Here is a 22,038-nt window from a genome sequence, read left to right as displayed (position 1 = left end):
ACCTCTCTTTAGTTTTATGCAACAGAAGCGAGCGAAGCTCCTCACGTGCTTTAAGTAACTCCTGGTATACGGAGCGAGCTAGGCTGGCCTTATGTGTACATTCAAGGGTCTTGATCTGAAGAAGAAGTTCTTCAGTTCTACGGGTTCTTTCCCTCTTGAGACGTGCCCCAATGCCTATTAAGATGCCCCTGATAACTGGCTTGTGAGCCTCCCACATCACCAAGGGGTTGGGGACCGAGGCTTCATTGAGTGCAAAGTATTCCTGTAGTTTGGCTTGAATCTCAGCGCGAGTCTCCGCAGATTGAAGCAGAGACTCGTTCAGTCTCCATGAGGGTGGGGATTTAGACATTGGTCCCATTTGGAGCGTCAGGTGTATTGGAGCATGGTCAGAAAAGGAGATGACATCTATGGATGAGTCCACTACCCTCGGCAGGTCCTTATGGGAAAGGAGCAGGTAATCTAGTCTGGAGTACGAATGATGTACTTGTGAGAAGTACGAATAATCCCTGTCCCTGGGGTGTGAAAGGCGCCAGGGGTCCATCAAACGCAGTGAGTGAAGATCAGATTTGATTCGTTTAAGGCGGGCGTATGAGAGATGGGAAGCACCCCGCGAGGTATCCAACAGGGGGTCCATCGCAAAGTTCATATCACCCCCAAAAATGAGCATCCCCTCCGTAAACTCAAGCAATTTGGGTATCAGCCCACGCAGGAACTGTGCATGGTCGGCGTTGGGGAAATAGATATTGGCAAGAGTGACCTGAACGTCAAATACCTTTCCCTTAATCAGGAGAAAGCGGCCCTGGGGGTCCGCCTGCTGCGCCCCAAACTCCCAAGGTACAGATTTTGCCACTAGAATGCTAACCCCCTTAGATTTGGAGATAGGTGAGATACTGTGGTATGCCGTCGGGAACAGATTGTTAGTCAGTTTGGGAATATGCTCACCATGAAAGTGGGTTTCCTGTAGAAAGGCAATTTGGGTTTTAGTTCTGCGAAGGTCAGCCAGGAGCTGGGAACGCCTCTCCGGGATATTGAGACCCCGTACATTAAGGGAGGTCACCTTTAGGAGAGCCATTGTGGCAGCCGGGGCACTGATGATCGTTGATAGGATGAGGAGGACGATCGCTCTTAGTTCAGGTTCACGTCCCCACCCAGCTAGAGAGTAACAGCACCGGGGAAGAGAGGGGGACAAAGGAGGAGATGACAGTATCAGAGAGAGAGAGAGGAGGAGGGTAGGTGAAGGGGAGAGGGGGGGGAAGGAGGGTGGGAGTAATCTAAGTTAGTCAAGTAGCTACTCTATGAGCTCCCGGCCGAGACACAGAGGAGATTGTGCAGCAGCCGGGAGGTCGCCCTAAAGGGGGGTGGCCAATGCGGCGAAGCGCGCAATCAAATAGTTATTGCTATCGCCTATGTAAGCAAAAAAAAGCTATATAATAAGGTACTTTTGGGGGTGGTAGGGAGATGCACTGAGTGGGGGGCCTAAGGAATCAGAAACATTGAGAAAAACAATACATTAACCATCGTAAATAAATTGTGATTTACCACATATCTGGGCATAACATCCATGAACTCAACTGTGTTTCAGGCTAGTAAGTACAACTAAGTAGACCTCTAACATCCATGACCTACTGGCGTTGACGCATCGCAGTGGCGGCCGAGGACTGAGGGCCCAATGGCCCATTCGCCCTTCCCCTGGATAGGACCAGGAGAGAGCCCCCACCGCCTGACTGTCAGTGCGCCAAGGCAGCACGGCCGGATGTGGATCATGGAAAACATGCATGCACCTCCTTTTCAGTGTCAACGTTCACATCAGACATACTCGGATGGAGTGCATGGAGTCTAGCCTGCCACAAAGATACAGAATTTATAACAGTCATAACAATTATAACAATGTGTCCCCCCTCCCCCCGCCCCTGTCTGGAATAAAAAATTAGCCCACAAAAAAAAAAAAAAAAAAAAAGGGGACAAAAATAAAAAGGGGAGGATCGCCTTAGGGGGGGGAAGGAGCGGGGCACCAACCCATATGAGGTACTGGAAGTCTCACCAACAGCCGAAAGGTGGCATGCGTTTAGTCCTCAGATGATGTAGGATGGGCTCTTCGGACTTCTCGGTTTGGCGGGCGGGATCTTGGGCGTCGAAACCTCTGCTGTCTGGGTGGCGCTGAACCTTGTGGATCCTGGGAGAGCAGATATTCAAACCAGTTGGGCACCTCAATCGCTGGCCTGGAGATGAAATGAAAAAGGGCAGGTAGTTGGTCTGGCGTGCGGAGGTAGAATTCCGCCCCCTGCCTCCTGACAATAAGATGGAAGGGGTGACCCCATCGGTAGGTGGCATCAGCCTCACGGATAACTTCCAGTAGGGGTCGCATGAGCCCACGCATGGTGCGTGTTTGTCTGGAAATGTCAGGGAAAATCCTGATGGGAGCCCCGTCGAAGTCTATCGGGCCCTTTTCCCAGGCAAGGCGAAGAATGTCCTCCTTAATTGTGAAGAAATGCACCCTGCATAATACATCACGGGGAAAGTCCAGTTCGGATGGTGATCTCTGTGCAGAGGGCGGGGGTCTGGGGCCTGGGATACGATGCACCCTGTCCAGTTCCAGGTCGGCTGTCGGTGGTTTGCCCAGGACCTGGTTTAGGATGGCAGCCACTGTGGATCGGAGGTCTGGGCCCATGGTGGCTTCTGGGATCCCCCTTAGGCGCAAATTGTTTCGCCTGCTCCTATTCTCGCCGTCGTCCAGGCGCAGCTGGACATCGACAAGATGGCGGCGGAATGCCCCGTACTCCGACTCCAGTGTAGTGAGGCGCGTTTCTGTATTGGTTTGGGAGGCTTCGATCGTAGTGACTCTCTCTTCGACCACATCCACTTGCTGCTTTAGGTCATGCAGTTCTCTGGTTAGTGCGTTAACAATAGAGGTGGCCATGGCATTTAAGTCCTGCTTGGTGGGGAGGCCTGACACTATGTCTCTCAGAGAGCCTTCAACTAGGCCGCTTAGGTCACCAGCGTAGTCTGGAGGCAAAGGGGTGTCAGCAGTTATGGAAGCCGGGGACACTATAGGAGAGGGTGCTCTGTGCGGTAAGGGGGGAAAGTCCTCCTCCGCTGCGGAGGTAGTTGCAGGAGCGCCCTTCTTACTTGAGGATGCAGCGCCCGCTGTGCTGACTCGAGGCGGCGCCATCTTGCTCCGTCCCACCGGTGAGGAAGCCTGCTGTTGCCGCAGAAAGTAGTGTTAAATTTCAGGTCCCTTCCGTACCTCAGTGACCGGTGGGTGGCTGCGGCCTCCTGGCATGAATGGATGGTTTAGTTGATCAGTGCTGCGGGTGATTCATGGCCCGTTTCAGTGCAGAGCTCCCAATGACGCGTCTTTACGTTTCCATAGCAGGGTCACGTCTCCCCCCTTTAATATATTTTGCGCTGAAGTTCCTGCGTCTCATTCAGGTGTTGGGGGGCCTAGGCCAGGCAGTAGTGGGTAAGCGAGTGACGGAGCCTGTCTGCAGAGTCCGGGGTAGTCAGGCAGTAGGTAAGGAGCAGTGTGTGACCCTTTAACAGTCTTTCCTCTCACCTGCAATTATAGGATGTAGAAGCTGTCCACTTCAGGGCTCCACAGGCTTGTCAGAGTATGCAGCCCAGCCAGCTTCTTCCACTATCAGGAGGGCCAGGGGTGGAGGTGCTCCAGAGATGGTTCCTCTGCCCAGGTAGATGTCCCCCACCGTCTCAGGGCCTCTTCCTGCAGGCCAGCAGGATCCGGATCTAATGGGGAGGCTGCGGTTGCGGCCTAGTCATACGTGGGGGGGGGGGGTAGAGACCAGGCCCAGAGCACGGCCTATTTTCAGTCCAGGGTCAATCCACTCACCCCCCTCAGCAGTCCTCAGCAGCCGGCTTGTGTAGACACAGGGGCGACCGCGCCAGGGGACTCCCGGCTCGCCGCGCGGCCCGTCAGGAAAGACCGCGGCTTCGGCCTAGTGGAGCGGGAGTGTGCAGCGGCGCCGATCGCGGACCGGGAGCAGAAATCCTCCTCGCTCCTCACCTGGCAGGGGGTGCCTGGGTCTCCCCCGATCAGCTGGGGTGAAAGTTGTGGATGAAAAAGGGCGATGGAGCTGGATTTTGTGTTTGGATGAGCGGAGCTCTCAGAGAAAGCCGCCGCTCACAGCGCCATCTTGGCCACGCCCCCCTGATGAGGATCTTGATGTAAGGGGGGACTCTGATGAGGATCTTGATGTAAGGGGGGACTCTGATGAGGATCTTGATGTAAGGGGGGACTCTGATGAGGATCTTGATGTAAGGGGGGACTCTGATGAGGATCTTGATGTAAGGGGGGACTCTGATGAGGATCTTGATGTAAGGGGGGACTCTGATGAGGATCTTGATGTAAGGGGGGACTCTGATGAGGATCTTGATGTAAGGGGGGACTCTGATGAGGATCTTGATGTAAGGGGGGACTCTGATGAGGATCTTGATGTAAGGGGGGACTCTGATGAGGATCTTGATGTAAGGGGGACTCTGATGAGGATCTTGATGTAAGGGGGGACTCTGATGAGGATCTTGATGTAAGGGGGGACTCTGATGAGGATCTTGATGTAAGGGGGGACTCTGATGAGGATCTTGATGTAAGGGGGGACTCTGATGAGGATCTTGATGTAAGGGGGGACTCTGATGAGGATCTTGATGTAAGGGGGGACTCCGATGAGGATCTTGATGTAAGGGGGGACTCCGATGAGGATCTTGATGTAAGGGGGGACTCCGATGAGGATCTTGATGTAAGGGGGGACTCCGATGAGGATAATGACGTAAGGGGGGACTCCGATGAGGATAATGACATAAGGGGGGACTCCGATGAGGATAATGATATAAGGGGGGACTCCGATGAGGATAATGATATAAGGGGGGACTCCGATGAGGATAATGATATAAGGGGGGACTCCGATGAGGATAATGATATAAGGGGGGACTCCGATGAGGATAATGATATAAGGGGGGACTCCGATGAGGATAATGATATAAGGGGGGACTCCGATGAGGATAATGATATAAGGGGGGACTCCGATGAGGATAATGATATAAGGGGGGACTCCGATGAGGATAATGATATAAGGGGGGACTCCGATGAGGATAATGATATAAGGGCGACTCTGATGAGGATAATGATATAAGGGCGACTCTGATGAGGATAATGATATAAGGGCGACTCTGATGAGGATAATGATATAAGGGCGACTCTGATGAGGATAATGATATAAGGGCGACTCTGATGAGGATAATGATATAAGGGCGACTCCGATGAGGATAATGATATAAGGGGGGACTCTGATGAGGATAATGATATAAGGGGGGACTCTGATGAGGATAATGATATAAGGGGGGACTCTGATGAGGATAATGATATAAGGGGGGACTCTGATGAGGATAATGATATAAGGGGGGACTCTGATGAGGATAATGATATAAGGGGGGACTCTGATGAGGATAATGATATAAGGGGGGACTCTGATGAGGATAATGATATAAGGGGGGACTCTGATGAGGATCTTGATGTAAGGGGGGACTCTGATGAGGATAATGATATAAGGGGGGACTCTGATGAGGATCTTGATGTAAGGGGGGACTCTGATGAGGATCTTGATGTAAGGGGGGACTCTGATGAGGATCTTGATGTAAGGGGGGACTCTGATGAGGATAATGATATAAGGGGGGACTCTGATGAGGATAATGATATAAGGGGGGACTCTGATGAGGATAATGATATAAGGGCGACTCTGATGAGGATAATGATATAAGGGCGACTCCGATGAGGATAATGATATAAGGGGGGACTCCGATGAGGATAATGATATAAGGGGGGACTCTGATGAGGATAATGATATAAGGGGGGACTCTGATGAGGATAATGATATAAGGGGGGGCTCCTAGCAACCAGTGACACATCCACAGCACCATTTACTGCCAGCTGAGGACTCCCAACCCACAGCTGAATGTAAACAAAGGGGCGGGGATGCTCGCTGAGGTCATTGCCCATATATGGCTATATTCAGTCAGTGACATCATCCCCACCCCCCACTGTTTCCATGCAGCTGATTAAGCCTGGGGTGTGTCATTGGTTGCTAGGAGGCCAGCGGCCCCCCGAGGGGGAAGTCCTGTACAGTCGGAGGTGATCTCTGTTGATGTATACAGAATGTCTGTAGAGATTAAATAATATAAAGTATACAAGGATGAGGATTGGTGACCCCCCAGGAGGGATAACGACTCCCATCATTTACACACATTTAGAGAATGTCGATCGGCATTTGGAGATCTGATCAGATTTGAAGAACATAGAACTTCACAATGAGATGCTGAGTGTCGGGATTACAGACGTGTTTTATTCGATGAGTAATACGAGTTCACAATGAACTTTATGTACTCCGATCACCCGTGTATGACCAATTGTTGGTGATGAATTATTGGTCCCGGGACCGTCCACTGTAACAATGAATGACCTGATGGATACAAAGTGTTACTCTGATTTATATATATGAGGAGCGGCGAGCCGTGATGTTTACATTCAAGTGTAAATATTACACCTCTGTACATCTACTGAACAATAAGATATCGGTGCAGATACAACGCCAGGCCGTGTATACAAAGAATTGAATGCACTTCCAGGAAAATCGATCGTTCTCCGTCTATCTATTCCTTTATCTTTATAACTGCAGTGTACACCCAACCTGGGGAATATACACTATATTACCAAAAGTATTGGGACGCATGCCTTTACACACACATGAACTTTAATGACATCCCAGTCTTAGTCCAGAGGGTTCAATATTGAGTTGGCCCCTCCCCTTTGCAGCTATAACAGCTTCACCTCTTCTGGGAAGGCCGTCCACAAGGTTTAGGAGGGTGTCTATGGGAATGTTTGACCATTCTTCCAGAAGAGCATCTGTGATGTTGGATGAGAAGGCCTGGCTCACAGTCTCCGCTCTAATTCATCCTAAAGGTGTTCTATGGGGTTGAGGTCAGGACTCTGTGCAGGCCAGTCAAGTTCCTCCACCCCAAACTCGCTCATCCATACGTGTGTGTGTGTGTGTGTGTGTGTGTGTGTGTGTGTGTGTGTGGGGGGAGGGGGGATTAGGGTGTGGGGATGTTTTTCAGAGGTTTGGCTTGCCCCCCTTAGTTCCAGTGAAAGGAACTCTTAAAGCGTCAGCATACCAAGACATTTTGGACAACTTTGTGGGAACAGTTTGGGGACGGCCCCTTCCTGTTCCAACATGACTGCACACCAGTGTACAAAGCAAGGTCCATAAAGACATGGATGAGCAAGTTTGGGGTGGAGGAATTTGACTTGCCTGCACAGAGTCCTGACCTCAACCCCATAGAACACCTTTGGGATGAATTAGAGAGGAAACTGTGAGCCAGGCCTTCTCATCCAACATCAGTGCATGACCTCACAAATGCTCTTCTGGAAGAATGGTCAAACATTCCCATAGACACCCTCCTAAACCTTGTGGACGGCCTTCCCAGAAGAGGTGAAGCTGTTATAGCTGCAAAGGGCGGAGCCAACTCAATATTGAACCCTCCGGACTAAGACTGGGATGTCATTAAAGTTCATGTAAAGGCAGGCGTCCCAATACTTTTGACAATATAGTCATAGTGTATATATATATATATATATATATATATATATACATACACACACACACACAGTATCTCACAAAAGTAAGTACACCCCTCACTCAAATGTATTGGGGGGGGGCATTAGAGTGTAAGCTCCTCTGTACAGAGATTGATGTGACTGGCTCAGTGTTCTCTGTACAGCACTGCGGTATATGTCAGATATTTATATACAGTATCTCACAAAAGTAAGTACACCCCTCACATTTTTTGTTTTTGACTTTTGTTGCCAGCGGTTTAGACATTAATGGCTGTGTGTTGAGTTATTTTGAGGGGACAGCAAATTTACACTGTTATACAAGCTGTACACTCACTACTTTACATTGTAGACAAGTGTCATTTCTTCAGTGTTGTCACATGAAAAGATAGAAGAAAAGATTTACACAAATGTGAGGGGTGTACTTACTTTTGTGAGATACTGTGTGTGTGTGTATAATATATATATATATATACACACTGTATATGACATATACCGCAGTGCCCCCTCCCCCCACAGTCACACACTATTATTATTATACATTTATATAGCTCAGACATATACCGCAGTGCTGTACAGAGATCACTGAGCCAATCACATCAGCCTCTGTACCAGAGGAGCTTACACTCTAATACCAATGAACCTTTCAGTCTATTTCTTGACTGTGATATGCATTTAAATGACACATCGGAGGCTGGCTGTTATGTTGAGTGCTATGGTGGGAGTTGATCCATTTTCTCTGGTGCTGCTTGGTGGCTCTGATTGGATGGTCCGGGTAATACAGAGAGGAGTACGGATCTCTCGGGGGGTCTCATGTCTGGGTGAGATGACTGATGAGTGAATGGAGGGAATGCAGCGCACCGGCCCGGTTGGGTGGATGACTCATCTCCTCCATATAAAGGAATTGCCCTCTGGCGGGAAGAGATGAGCCTGCCCTGTGGCAGGTGGCGGGAGCCTGCGGGGACAGACAGGCGGGAGGATTTGCGCACACAGCTGCCAGTCACTGTGCCCTCCAGGCCATGTCACAGCTGGATGAGCCGCCGTCCCTCCTTGCCGATTCATCGGAAGGGAAATAACATCTCATTAGTGGCTGTTATTGTTCCTTAATGTCAGCGCCGTCTTCCGCTAATTCCGTCCACCGACAATCGTACCCAATCCCATCGCCAAGGACAGAAGAATAACCCAGGGGGGTTAATGAGGACAGGCGGCTGTAATGTGAGCGCTGCCCGCAGATCTGTGCGCTGCCCACGCGTTTCCAGGGACTGGCCCAAGGGGCGCACATCTGTCTCCGTCCCAGCAATGTGCGCCATCCATGGGAACAATGTGCGCCATCCATGGGAACAATGAGCGCCATCCATGGGAACAATGTGCGCCATCCATGGGAACAATGTGTGCCATCCATGGGAACAATGAGCGCCATCCATGGGAACAATGTGCGCCATCCATGGGAACAATGTGCGCCATCCATGGGAACAATGTGCGCCATCCATGGGAACAATGAGCGCCATCCATGGGAACAATGAGCGCCATCCATGGGAACAATGAGCGCCATCCATGGGAACAATGTGCGCCATCCATGGGAACAATGAGCGCCATCCATGGGAACAATGTGCGCCATCCATGGGAACAATGAGCGCCATCCATGGGAACAATGAGCGCCATCCATGGGAACAATGAGCGCCATCCATGGGAACAATGTGCGCCATCCATGGGAACAATGAGCGCCATCCATGGGAACAATGAGCGCCATCCATGGGAACAATGTGCGCCATCCATGGGAACAATGAGCGCCATCCATGGGAACAATGAGCGCCATCCATGGGAACAATGTGCGCCATCCATGGGAACAATGAGCGCCATCCATGGGAACAATGTGCGCCATCCATGGGAACAATGTGCGCCATCCATGGGAACAATGAGCGCCATCCATGGGAACAATGAGCGCCATCCATGGGAACAATGAGCGCCATCCATGGGAACAATGAGCGCCATCCATGGGAAACGGTGCCATCAATTTATATATACAATAACGGGGGTGAGTTCACAGAGACTACCCAGAACTTCAAGGCTGGGAGGGGGGGGGGATCATCCAACACAAAATATAATAGAAACTTCAGCCGAGTGTTTCTTCAACGCAGATCCGAATGGATACATTGTATACATATAATGGGATTTATCAGTATCAAAAAAAGGAAAGTGAGTGATGGGACTTTTAAGGTGCAAATACAGGAAAGGAAGAGATATATAAAATCTTAGCGTTCATTCCAGGGTCATTATGTTAAAAACGGGTAAATAACTCCAAAGAGTAAAAGCATACAAATTGAAGAATAGAAAATATGTCATCAGCAACCCCATACACCTTCCCCTGTATATAAATAAGCATATAGGTTACATTTACAGTGCCTTGAAAAAGTATTCATACCCCTTGAAATCTTCCACATTTTGTTACAACCAAAAACATAAATGTATTTTATTGGGATTTTATGTGATAGACCAACACAAAGTGTCACATAATTGTGAAGTGGAAGGAAAATGATAAATGATACAAATAAATATGTGAAAAGTGTGGGGGGGACATTTGTATGGTGCCCCCCCGGAGTCAATACTTTGTAGAACCCCCTTTCTCTACAAGTCTTTTTGGGGATGTCTCTACCAGCTTTGCACATCTAGAGAGGACATTTCTGCACATTCTTCTTTGTAAAATATCTCAAGCTCTGTCAGATTGGATGCAGAGCGTCTGGGAACAGCAATTTTCAAGTCTTGCCACAGATTCTCAATGTGATTTAGGTCTGGACTGTGACTGGGCCATTCTAACACATGAATATGCTTTGATCTAAACCATTCCATTGTAGCTCTGGCTGGATGTTTCGGGTCGTTGTCCTGCTGGAAGGTGAACCTCCGCCCCAGTCTCCAGTCTTTTGCAGACTCTAACAGGTTTTCTTCTAAGATTGTCCTGTATTTGTCTCCATCCATCTTCCCATCAACTCTGACCAGCTTCCCTGTCCCTGCTGAAGAAAAGCATCCCCACCACATGAAGCTGCCACCACCATGTTTCACGGTGGGGATGGTGTGTTCAGGGTGATGTGCAGTGTTAGTTTTCCCCACACATAGCGTTTTGCTTTTAGGCCAAAAAGTTGAATTTTGGTCTCCTCTGACCAGATCACCTTCTTCCACATGCTTGCTGTGTCCTCCACATGGCTTCTCACAAACTACAAACAGGACTTCTTATGACTTTCTTTCACCAATGTCTTTCTTCTTGTCACTCTTCCATAAAGGGCAGATTTGTGGAGAACACGACTAATAGTTGTCCTGTGGACAGATTCTCCCACCTGAGCTGTGGATCTCTGCAGCTCCTCCAGAGTTACCATGGACCTCTTGGCTCTTCTCTGATGAATGCTCTCCTTGCCCGGCCGGTCAGTTTAGGTGGACGGCCATGTCTTGGTAGGTTTGCAGTTGTGCCATACTCTTTCCATTTTCCGATGATGGATTGAACAGAGCTCCGTGAGATGTTCAAAGCTCGGGAGATTTTTTTTATAACCTCACCCTGCTTTATACTTCTCCACAACTTTATCCCTGACCTGTCTGGTGTGTTCCTTGGCCTTCATGATGCTGTTTGTTCACTAAGGTCCTATAACAAACCTTTGAGGGCTTCTTTATCATTTTCCTTCCACTTCACAATTATGTGACACTTTGTGTTGGTCTATCACATAAAATCCCAATAAAATACATTTACGTTTTTGGCTGTAATATGACAAAATGTGGAACATTTCAAGGGGTATGAATACTTTTTCAAGACACTGCAACCAATAGTACATAAGTGAAGATGAAATATGGGAGTGATATCGCAACACGTTTTGCAAGTTGAGTTTCTACAGGGGTTTAGCTGAAAAAAAAAATACAACAGATATAACTTAATACATTCGATGAAATATACTGTTGTGAGTAAACTACAATGCCTAACCGAAACCACATTTTTGGTTGTATGTCACACCTATTGATTGTTGTTTACATATGTACAGTGGGGGGAAAATAATGATTTTTTTTTAGTTTTAATGAGTTTTTATAGTATGTTAGTATTGTGTTGGTCATTATCTGGGGTGGTGTTAGAGAAAGTGGTGTATTATTTGTATTTGGTAGTTTGCCTCTTATTTTAATCTGTGTTATTTATTCTATAGTGTATTTTAATTGTTTGGATGTTTTATTTGTAGTGTAGTTTTAATTTTGTTATTTGGTATTAATGGCTGTTATTGGTAATTTTGTTGTGTTTTTGCATTTTGTTGAGTCTATTGTTGTGATCTTGTGTTGTCTTTCATTCCCATTCAGTAGAGCTGACCCTATTAGATACATTCTATTACCATCAGTGCCTAAATCCCCACCATACCACCCCGCACAAAATCAGCCCCTTGTAACAACACGCTTACCGGAAGCCAAACTTGTCCATGGCAATGGCAAAATGGCGCGGTTGCTCATAGCAGTGATAGAGATTGCGGTCATCCATAGGAATGAGATCCACATCACTGAAGATGAAACAGTCGTACTCGGCGTCCTTCATGGCCTCCAAGAAGCCGATATTCAGGAGTTTGGCGCGATTGAAGGTCTCCTCACCGAACTGTATGGAGAGATTAGGATTTGCGTCAGTCAGGACATCACAAACACAGATTTACAGCTTCACCAGCCAGAGATTCTCATCTATAAAACTCAGAGGACCATTTACAGCATTGCTCAGTCTTTAATGACAATTTTCTGACAATTTTCACCCATTTATAAAGCTGCCAATTTTCACTGGATTTCCACAAAGGTGATAACGCCATGCGGTCTGGTGGGGAGATTGTACTGTGTTGGCTTTCGATTCATTCAGAACATTTGGAGTTTATGTGATCCCCTTACATTCCTTCTCCAGACACCCCAAAAACTTGGGATAACTTAAACGCCAAACTTTCCGCACCAGCAGTGTAGAAAGACTTTAACCCATCTGAACGAAGGAAAGTTCCCCGATTATTTTTCCTACTATAAAGCTGGCATAGTCCACTATTAGTAATGGAAGATAAAGAGTTTTCTGCATGGTGGAGTCACTCAGGGTTTGGTATCCACCCCCTTTCCCTCTACAGTCTGCTTTTCCCAATTTCAGTTTCCCACTTCCAACTTTCATAAAGTAAGGAAAAAGAGGGTGCAGTGAGGTAGGGTGTGTCAAGGTGGAGTAGAGTTAGGTGGGTCAGGATAGGTGTGGTGAAGTGAAATAGGGTTAAGTGGGTCAGGATAGGTTAGGCAAGGTGAAGTAGGGTTAGGTGGGTTAGGATAGATTAGGCAAGATGTAGTAGGGTTAGGTGGGTCAGGATAGGTTAGGCAAGGTGGGTCACGATAGGCAAGGTGAGGTGGGTCAGGATAGGCGAGGTGAGGTGTGTAAAATGTTGGGTGGGTCAGGGTAGGTTAGGAAAGGTGGAATAGGGTTAGGTGGATCAGGATAGGTTAGGAAAGGTGGAGGAGGTTAGGTGGGTCAGGATAGGCGAGGCGGGTGGAGTAGGGTTAGGTGGGTCAGGATAGGCGAGGCGGGTGAAGTAGGGTTAGGTGGATCAGGATAGGCGAGGCGGGTGGAGTAGGGTTAGGTGGGTCAGGATAGGTGAGGCAAGGTGGAGTAGAGTTAGGTGGGTAAGGATAAGTGTGGTGAAATGGAATAGGGTTAGGTGGGTCAGGATAGGTTAGGGAAGGTGGAGTAGGGTTAGGTGGGTCAGGATAGATTAGGCAAGGTGTAGTAGGGTTAGGCAGGTCAGGATAGCTTCAGCAAGCCTTAGTAGGGTTAGGTGGGTCAGGATAGGTGAGGTGTGGAAAACGTTGGGTGGGTCAGGATAGGTTAGGAAAGGTGGAAAAGTGTTAGGAAAGGTAGAGTAGGGTTAATTGGGTCAGGATAGGTGAGGTGGAGTAGGGTTAGGTGGATCAGGATAGGTTAGGCGAGGCGGAGTAGGGTTAGGTCGGTCAGGGTAGGTTAGACAAGGTTGAGTAGGGTTAGGTGGGTCAGGATAGGTTAAGCAAGGTGGAGTAGGGTTTTGTGGGTCAAGATAGGTTAGGCGAGGTGGAGTAGGGTTAGATGGGTCAGGATAGGTTACGCAAGGTGGAGTAGGGTTAGGTGGGTCAGGATAGGTTACGCAAGGTGGAGTAGGGTTAGGTGGGTCAGGATAGATTAGGCAAGGTGGAGTAAGGTTAGGTGGGTCAGGATAAGTTAGGCAAGGTGGAATAGGGTTAGGTGGGTCAGGATAGGTTAGGCAAGGTGGAGTAGGGTTAGGTGGGTCAGGATAGGTGAGGTGGAGTAGGGTTAGGTGGGTCAGGATAGGTGAGGCAAGGTGGAGTAGGGTTAGGTGGGTCAGGATAGGTGAGGCGAGGTGGAGTAGGGTTAGGTGGGTCAGAATAGGTTAGGCGAGGTGAAGAAGGATTAGGTGGGTCAGGATAGGTGAGGTGGAGTAGGGTTCGGTGGGTAAGCATAGGTTAAGCAAGTTGGAGTAGGGATCGGTAGGTCAGGATAGATTAGGTAAGGTGGAGTAGGGTTAGATGGTTCAGGATGGGTGAGGTGAAATAGGTTGGGTGGGTTAGGATAGGTTAGAAAGGGTGAAGTAGGGTTAGGTGGGTCAGGATAGGTGAAGCGGGGTGGGGGTAGTGTTAGGTGGGTCAGGATAGGTTAGGTGACGTGGAGAAGGGTTAGGTGGGTCAGGATAGGTGAGGCAAGGTGGGTGTAGTTTTTTTTTTTTTTATTGTGATCAAGTGTTTAGCACTTTGTTTATAGCAGCTTCATTCACTTTTTTATTATCCTATTTGTTCACCATCAGCTCAAGTTTATATATATATATATATATATATATATATATATATATATATATATATATATATATATATATATATGATTATATATTTTTTCACAAGGTGGGAGTAGGGTTAGGTGGGCCAGGATAGGTGAGGCGAGGTGGAGAAGGGTTAGGTGGGTCAGGATAGTTGGGGTGAAGCAAAGGGAGAATAGATGGGTCAGGATAGGTGAGGTGAAATAGGTTGGGTGGGATAAGATAGGTTAGGAAAGGTGAAGTAGGCTTAGGTAGGTCAGGATAGGTGAGGTGGAATAGGTTGGGTGAGTTAGGATGGGTTAGGAAAGGTGAAGTAGGGTTAGGTGGGTCAGGATAGGTGAGGCGAGGTGGGAGTAGGGTTAGGTGGGTCAGGATAGGATAGGCGACGTGGAGAAAGGTTAGGTGGGTCAGGATAGGTGAGGCAAGGTGGTAGTAGAGTTAGGTGGGTCAAGATAGGTGAGGCAAGGTGGTAGTAGGGTTAGGTGGGTCAGGATAGGTGAGGCGAGGTGGAGAAGGGTTAGGTGGGTCAGGATAGGTGAGGCGAGGTGGAGTAGGGTTAGGTGGGTCAGGATAGGTGAGGTAAGCTGGAGTAGGGTTAGGTGGGTCAGGATAGGTGAGGCGAGGTGGAGAAGGGTTAGGTGGTTTAGGATAAATTTGGCAAGCTGAAGTACGGTAAGGTGGGTCAGGATTGTAGTGATATAATACATAAAACATATACAACAAGGATAAGACCCCTTTCACACTGGGGCGGTTTGCAGGCGGTATTGCGCTAAAAATACCGCCTGCAAACCGCCCCTAAACAGCCTCCGATGTTTGTTCAGTGTGAAAGCCCGAGGGCTTTCACTTTGAAGCGGTGCGCAGGCAGGACAGTGAAAAAAGTCCTGCAAACCGCTTTTTTGGAGCGGTGAAGGAGCGGTGTATTCACCGCTCCTGCCCATTGAAATCAATGGGACAGTGCGGCTATACCGCGGCAATACCGCGGCTATAGCCGCGCTGTACGAGGGATTTTAACCCTTTTTCGGCCGCCAGCGGGGGTTAAAACCGCACCGCTAGCGGCCGAATACCGCTGCAGAAACGACGGTACAGCAGCGCTAAAAATAGCGCTGTTGTACCGCCGACGCCCCCCACCGCCCCAGTGTGAAAGGGGCCTAAGTGAGGAAAGGTGGTGTATGGGTTAGGTGGGTCAGGATAGTTGGGGTGAAGCGAAGGGGGGATATAAGGCATGCTTAGATAGAGTTGAAGTGCACGTAAACCCTCACATATACCCAGTGAAGTGAACAGCCTCAGATGATACACATAGATGAAACAAATCCTCCTACATAACTTTTACAAGTATATCTGCTGTCTTCAGCTTTATATATTCTTTAGAAGGTGTACATCATGTTAGATATTTTCTCTTCCTGTTCAGGGAGTGGATTCTAACCCCTGGCACCCCCCTTGGGGCCTCCACATAGGCAGAGACTTGCAGAGCTGTGCTACGACAAGGCAAGCTCTCTGCTAATCTATTTATAGCAACCTCCCTCAACACAATTTTCAGGCTGGTTTCATCTTGGTTGACAGAGAACTTGTCAGAAGTTATCACGCTGATAACAAAGCAACAAAACCGCAGAAAGAAACAGGACTTAGTGCTTTGGAGAGAGATAAGAAAACACTATGAATATATGTGTTTAGGTTAAATTTCATGAATCAGGTTTTTATCCACTTTAAGTGAGGTGAGGGAGTGGCAGGATAGGGTGTGGTGGAGCAAGGTGGAGTAGGGATAGGTGGATCAGGATAGGTGGGGTGAGTTGAGAGGGATGATAGGATGTGTTGAGGTAGGGCTGAGTGAGGTGAGAAGGGGTAGAGTGAGACAAGGTGAGATGTGGTGAGGGGGGAGAAGGTGAGATGGGGTGAGGGGGAGAAGGTGAGATGTGGTTAGAGGGGGAGAAGGTGAGATGTGGTGAGGGGGAGAGAAGGTGAGATGTGGTTAGAGGGGGAGAAGGTGAGATGGGGTGAGGGGGAGAAGGTGAGATGGGGTGAGGGGGAGAAGGTGAGATGGGGTGAGGGGGAGAAGGTGAGATGGGGTGAGGGGGAGAAGGTGAGATGGGGTGAGGGGGAGAAGGTGAGATGTGGTTAGAGGGGGAGAAGGTGAGATGTGGTGAGGGGGAGAGAAGGTGAGATGTGGTTAGAGGGGGAGAAGGTGAGATGGGGTGAGGGGGAGAAGGTGAGATGGGGTGAGGGGGAGAAGTGAGATGTGGTTAGAGGGGGAGAAGGTGAGATGTGGTGAGGGGGAGAGAAGGTGAGATGTGGTTAGAGGGGGAGAAGGTGAGATGTGGTGAGGGGGAAAAGGTGAGATGGGGTGAGGGGGAGAAGTGAGATGTGGTTAGAGGGGGAGAAGGTGAGATGGGGTGAGGGTTAGGAGGTGAGATGGGGTGAGGGGGGAGAAGGTGAGATGGCGTGAGGGTTGGGAGGTGAGATGTGGTTAGAGGGGGAGAAGGTGAGATGTGGTTAGAGGGGGAGAAGGTGAGATGTGGTTAGAGGGGGAGAAGGTGAGATGTGGTTAGAGGGGGAGAAGGTGAGATGTGGTTAGAGGGGGAGAAGGTGAGATGTGGTTAGAGGGGGAGAAGGTGAGATGAGGTGGGGGGAGGTGAGATGTGGTGGGGGGGGGGGGGAATGAGATGGGGTGAGGGGGAGAAGGTAGGAGGTGAGATGTGGTGAGGGGGAGAAGGTAGGAGGTGAGATGTGGTGAGGGGGAGAAGGTAGGAGGTGAGATGTGGTGAGGGGGAGAAGGTAGGAGGTGAGATGTGGTGAGGGGGAGAAGGTAGGAGGTGAGATGTGGTGAGGGGGAGAAGGTGAGATGGGGTGGGGGGGTGAGATGGGGTGGGGGTTGGGAGGGGAGATGTGGTGGGGTGAGATGTGGTGAGGGTTGGGAGGTGAGGGGGGAGAAGGTGAGATGGGGTGGGGGGGGGGTGAGATGTGGTGAGGGGGAGAAGGTGAGATGGGGTGAGGGGGAGAAGGTGAGATGGGGTGAGGGGGAGAAGGTGAGATGGGGTGAGGGGGAGAAGGTGAGATGGGGTGAGGGGGAGAAGTGAGATGTGGTTAGAGGGGGAGAAGGTGAGATGTGGTGAGGGGGAGAGAAGGTGAGATGTGGTTAGAGGGGGAGAAGGTGAGATGTGGTGAGGGGGAAAAGGTGAGATGGGTGAGGGGGGAGAAGGTGAGATGTGGTTAGAGGGGGAGAAGGTGAGATGGGGTGAGGGTTAGGAGGTGAGATGGGGTGAGGGGGGAGAAGGTGAGATGGCGTGAGGGTTGGGAGGTGAGATGTGGTTAGAGGGTTAGGAGGTGAGATGTGGTTAGAGGGGGAGAAGGTGAGATGTGGTTAGAGGGGGAGAAGGTGAGATGTGGTGAGGGTTAGGAGGTGAGATGGGGTGAGGGGGGAGAAGGTGAGATGGCGTGAGGGTTGGGAGGTGAGATGTGGTTAGAGGGTTAGGAGGTGAGATGTGGTTAGAGGGGGAGAAGGTGAGATGTGGTTAGAGGGGGAGAAGGTGAGATGTGGTTAGAGGGGGAGAAGGTGAGATGTGGTTAGAGGGGGAGAAGGTGAGATGTGGTTAGAGGGGGAGAAGGTGAGATGTGGTTAGAGGGGGAGAAGGTGAGATGTGGTTAGAGGGGGAGAAGGTGAGATGTGGTTAGAGGGGGAGAAGGTGAGATGTGGTTAGAGGGGGAGAAGGTGAGATGAGGTGGGGGGGAGGTGAGATGTGGTGGGGGGGGGGGATGAGATGGGGTGAGGGGGAGAAGGTAGGAGGTGAGATGTGGTGAGGGGGAGAAGGTAGGAGGTGAGATGTGGTGAGGGGGAGAAGGTAGGAGGTGAGATGTGGTGAGGGGGAGAAGGTAGGAGGTGAGATGTGGTGAGGGGGAGAAGGTAGGAGGTGAGATGTGGTGAGGGGGAGAAGGTGAGATGGGGTGGGGGGGGGGTGAGATGGGGTGAGGGTTGGGAGGGGAGATGTGGTGGGGTGAGATGTGGTGAGGGTTAGGAGGTGAGGGGGAGAAGGTGAGATGGGGTGGGGGGGGTGAGATGGGGTGAGGGGGAGAAGGTGAGATGGGGTGAGGGGGAGAAGGTGAGATGGGGTGAGGGGGAGAAGTGAGATGTGGTTAGAGGGGGAGAAGGTGAGATGTGGTGAGGGGGAGAGAAGGTGAGATGTGGTTAGAGGGGGAGAAGGTGAGATGTGGTGAGGGGGAAAAGGTGAGATGGGGTGAGGGGGAGAAGTGAGATGTGGTTAGAGGGGGGAGAAGGTGAGATGGGGTGAGGGTTAGGAGGTGAGATGGGGTGAGGGGGGAGAAGGTGAGATGGCGTGAGGGTTGGGAGGTGAGATGTGGTTAGAGGGGGAGAAGGTGAGATGTGGTTAGAGGGGGAGAAGTGAGATGTGGTTAGAGGGGGGAGAGGTGAGATGTGGTGAGGGGGAGAAGGTGAGATGTGGTTAGAGGGGGAGAAGGTGAGATGAGGTGAGGGGGGGAGGTGAGATGTGGTGGGGGTGAGATGTGGTGGGGGGGGGGGAATGTGATGGGGTGAGGGGGTGAAGGTAGGAGGTGGATGTGGTGAGGGGAGAGGTAGGAGGTGAGATGTGGTGAGGGGGAGAAGGTAGGAGGTGAGATGTGGTGAGGGGGAGAAGGTAGGAGGTGAGATGTGGTGAGGGGGAGAAGGTGAGATGGGGTGGGGGGGGTGAGATGGGGTGAGGGTTGGGAGGGGAGATGTGGTGAGGGTTGGGAGGTGAGGGGGAGAAGGTGAGATGGGGTGTGGGGGGTGAGATGGGGTAAGGGTTGGGAGGTGAGATGTGGTGAGGGGGAGAAGGTGAGACGGGGTGGGGGTTGGGAAGTGAGATGTGGTGAGGGGGGGAGGTGAGATGGGGTGAGGGAGAAGGTGAGATGTGGTGAGGGGGAGAAGGTGGGAGGTGAGATGTGGTGAGAAGGAGAAGGTGAGATGGGGTGGGGGGGTGAGATTGGGTGAGGGTTGGAAGGTGAGACATGGTGGGGGGGTGAGATGTGGTGAGGGAGGGGGAGGTGAGGGGGAGAAGGTGAGATGGGGTGAGGGGGGGGGTGAGATGGGGTGAGGGTTGGGAGGTGAGATGTGGTGAGGGGGAGAAGGTGAGATGGGGTGGGGGGGGAGAAGGTGAGATGGGGTGAGGGGGAGAAGGTGAGATGGGGTGAGGGTTGGGAGGTGAGATGGGGTGGGGGGGAGAAGGTGAGATGTGGTGAGAGAGAAGGTGAGATGTGGTGGGGGGGAGAAGGTGAGATGTGGTGAGGGGGGAGAAGGTGAGATGGGGTGGGGGGGAGAAGGTGAGATGGGGTGGGGGGGAGAAGGTGAGATGGGGTGAGGGTTGGGAGGTGAGATGGGGTGAGGGGGAGAAGGTGAGATGTGGTGAGGGGGAGAAGGTGAGATGGGGTGGGGGGGAGAAGGTGAGATGGGGTGGGGGGGAGAAGGTGAGATGGGGTGGGGGGGAGAAGGTGAGATGGGGTGAGGGGGAGAAGGTGAGATGTGGTGAGGGGGAGAAGGTGAGATGGGGTGGGGGGGAGAAGGTGAGATGGGGTGAGGGTTGGGAGGTGAGATGGGGTGAGGGGGAGAAGGTGAGATGTGGTGAGGGGGAGAAGGTGAGATGGGGTGGGGGGGAGAAGGTGAGATGGGGTGGGGGGGAGAAGGTGAGATGGGGTGAGGGGGAGAAGGTGAGATGTGGTGAGGGGGGAGAAGGTGAGATGGGGTGAGGGGGAGAAGGTGAGATGTGGTGAGGGGGAGAAGGTGAGATGGGGTGGGGGGGGAGGTGAGATGTGGTGAGGGGAGAAGGTGAGATGGGGTGGGGGGGAGGTGAGATGTGGTGAGGGGAGAAGGTGAGATGGGGTGAGGGGGAGAAGATGAGATGGGGTGAGGGGGGGGGTGAGATGGGGTGAGGGTTGGGAGGTGAGATGTGGTGAGGGGGAGAAGGCGAGATGGGGTGAGGGGGGAGAAGGTGAGATGTGTCCAGCACTGAGAGGAGATTGCACATCCCGTCCAACAATGAAAAGAAAAAGGCAGATACGAAGTACAGAATCACTTTACTAAGTACAGTCCATAGACAGTGGACTCTGATTGGTTGCCAGGGATAATGTTCTTTGCGGTGTATCATTTTCACAGTGTTTTGTTTTTATATTGACCGATAACCCGCACCGTGTATTTCTTGATCAGACGATGGAGATCGGAGGAACTCCAACCGGAGCTGAGGGGGAAATGGAGGAGAAAATAACGCCATGAAGTCATAGAGGACAAGGAAGCGATCGTCAGATAAAGTGCGGCAAATTTCAATCACCATTCCCAGAGAAACAATGGCAGTAGCGTTGTACTGCAAAATGCTGGAGTCAGCGGGGGAAGATGGCAAGGAGAATGTTGAACCTGCAATTTAATGTCTCGGAATAAACCATGAAACAACCGTGACATTATGATAAACAAATATAATTATTTCTCTCATTAAGACCCTATGGGGTCCTCGGATTTATCCCGAGTCTCAATTTACATTCTTCTCTATCAGACCGTCAATATCCGAGAGACGAGTCACACCGAGACTTCCCAACAGAGCCGCCAGGAGGAAGATTTACTAAATGTTACCAAATTATTATTATTCAGGCTAGTTTTGGACTCTCTGTATATAGAGCAACTGTATATATTGTTACATTGTTATTATTTATTATGATTCATTCTATTTATAGAACTCCTCTGTATGCAGACGTATATATTGTTACATTGTCATTATTTATTATAACTTATTCCATTTATAGAACTCTCTGTATATAAATTATATTGCATATTGCTACAATGCTATTATTATGTATCATTCTATAGTTAGGACTCTCTGTATACAGACCTAAATATTGTATATTGTTATTTATTATAACTTATTTTATTTTGAAGACACTCTTTACATAGATCTATATATTGTTACGTTGTTATTATTTATTATGATCGTTCTATTTTTTTAGAACTCCTCTATATACAGAACTATATACTGTTACATTGTTATTATTTATTATTAATCATTCCAATTCTAGGACTAAATGTTACCAATGTTTTATAATTCAGTCCAATTCTAGAACTCTCTGTATATAGAGCTATATAGTGTTATCAATATTTGTTATGATTCATTCTAATTATTGAACAGTCTCTATACAGACCTATATATTGTTATCATTATTATGATTAATTATATTTATAGAACTCTCTGTATACAGATTATATTGTATATTTCTACAAAGCTATTATGTATTATTATGTATCATTCTGTTAGGACCCTCTGTATACAGACCTATATATTGCATATTGTTATGGTGTTCTTGTTATTTATTATTAACTCATATCTTTTTTTTTTTTTTTCAACTTTTTTTATTTGAACTTATTCTATTTTGAGGACGCTCTGTATACAGACCTATATATTGTTAAATTGTTATAATTATGATTCATTCTGTTTATAGGGCCCTCTGTTTCTATATTATTACAATATTATCATTATTTTATTTCTGATTCATTCTATGATTTTATAGCCTCCCTTATCGATAACTGTGCACACTTGTTTTCTTCTTTGTGAATCTGGAGACACTAAGAACATG

At 49.4% G+C, this 22,038-nt stretch overlaps 1 protein-coding gene across 2 annotated transcripts in view; it reads right to left on the bottom strand.

Annotated features, from left to right (window-relative positions):
* The window catches only part of B4GALT2 (beta-1,4-galactosyltransferase 2), a 126,621-nt gene that overhangs the window by 23,965 nt on the left and 80,618 nt on the right, over positions 1 to 22,038 (bottom strand). For both annotated transcript variants that reach the window (XM_073593973.1, XM_073593975.1), the window contains exon 4: positions 12,037 to 12,224. In XM_073593973.1, the coding sequence (XP_073450074.1) occupies positions 12,037 to 12,224 (188 nt within the window). The remainder of the gene's footprint in view (positions 1 to 12,036; positions 12,225 to 22,038) is intronic.

The sequence above is a fragment of the Aquarana catesbeiana genome, linkage group LG07 (genome assembly GCF_042186555.1).
Source record: "Aquarana catesbeiana isolate 2022-GZ linkage group LG07, ASM4218655v1, whole genome shotgun sequence".
NCBI lineage: Eukaryota > Metazoa > Chordata > Amphibia > Anura > Ranidae > Aquarana > Aquarana catesbeiana.
Note: the sequence above shows the minus strand (reverse complement) of the source record. Positions and strands in the feature narration are given on the sequence as shown.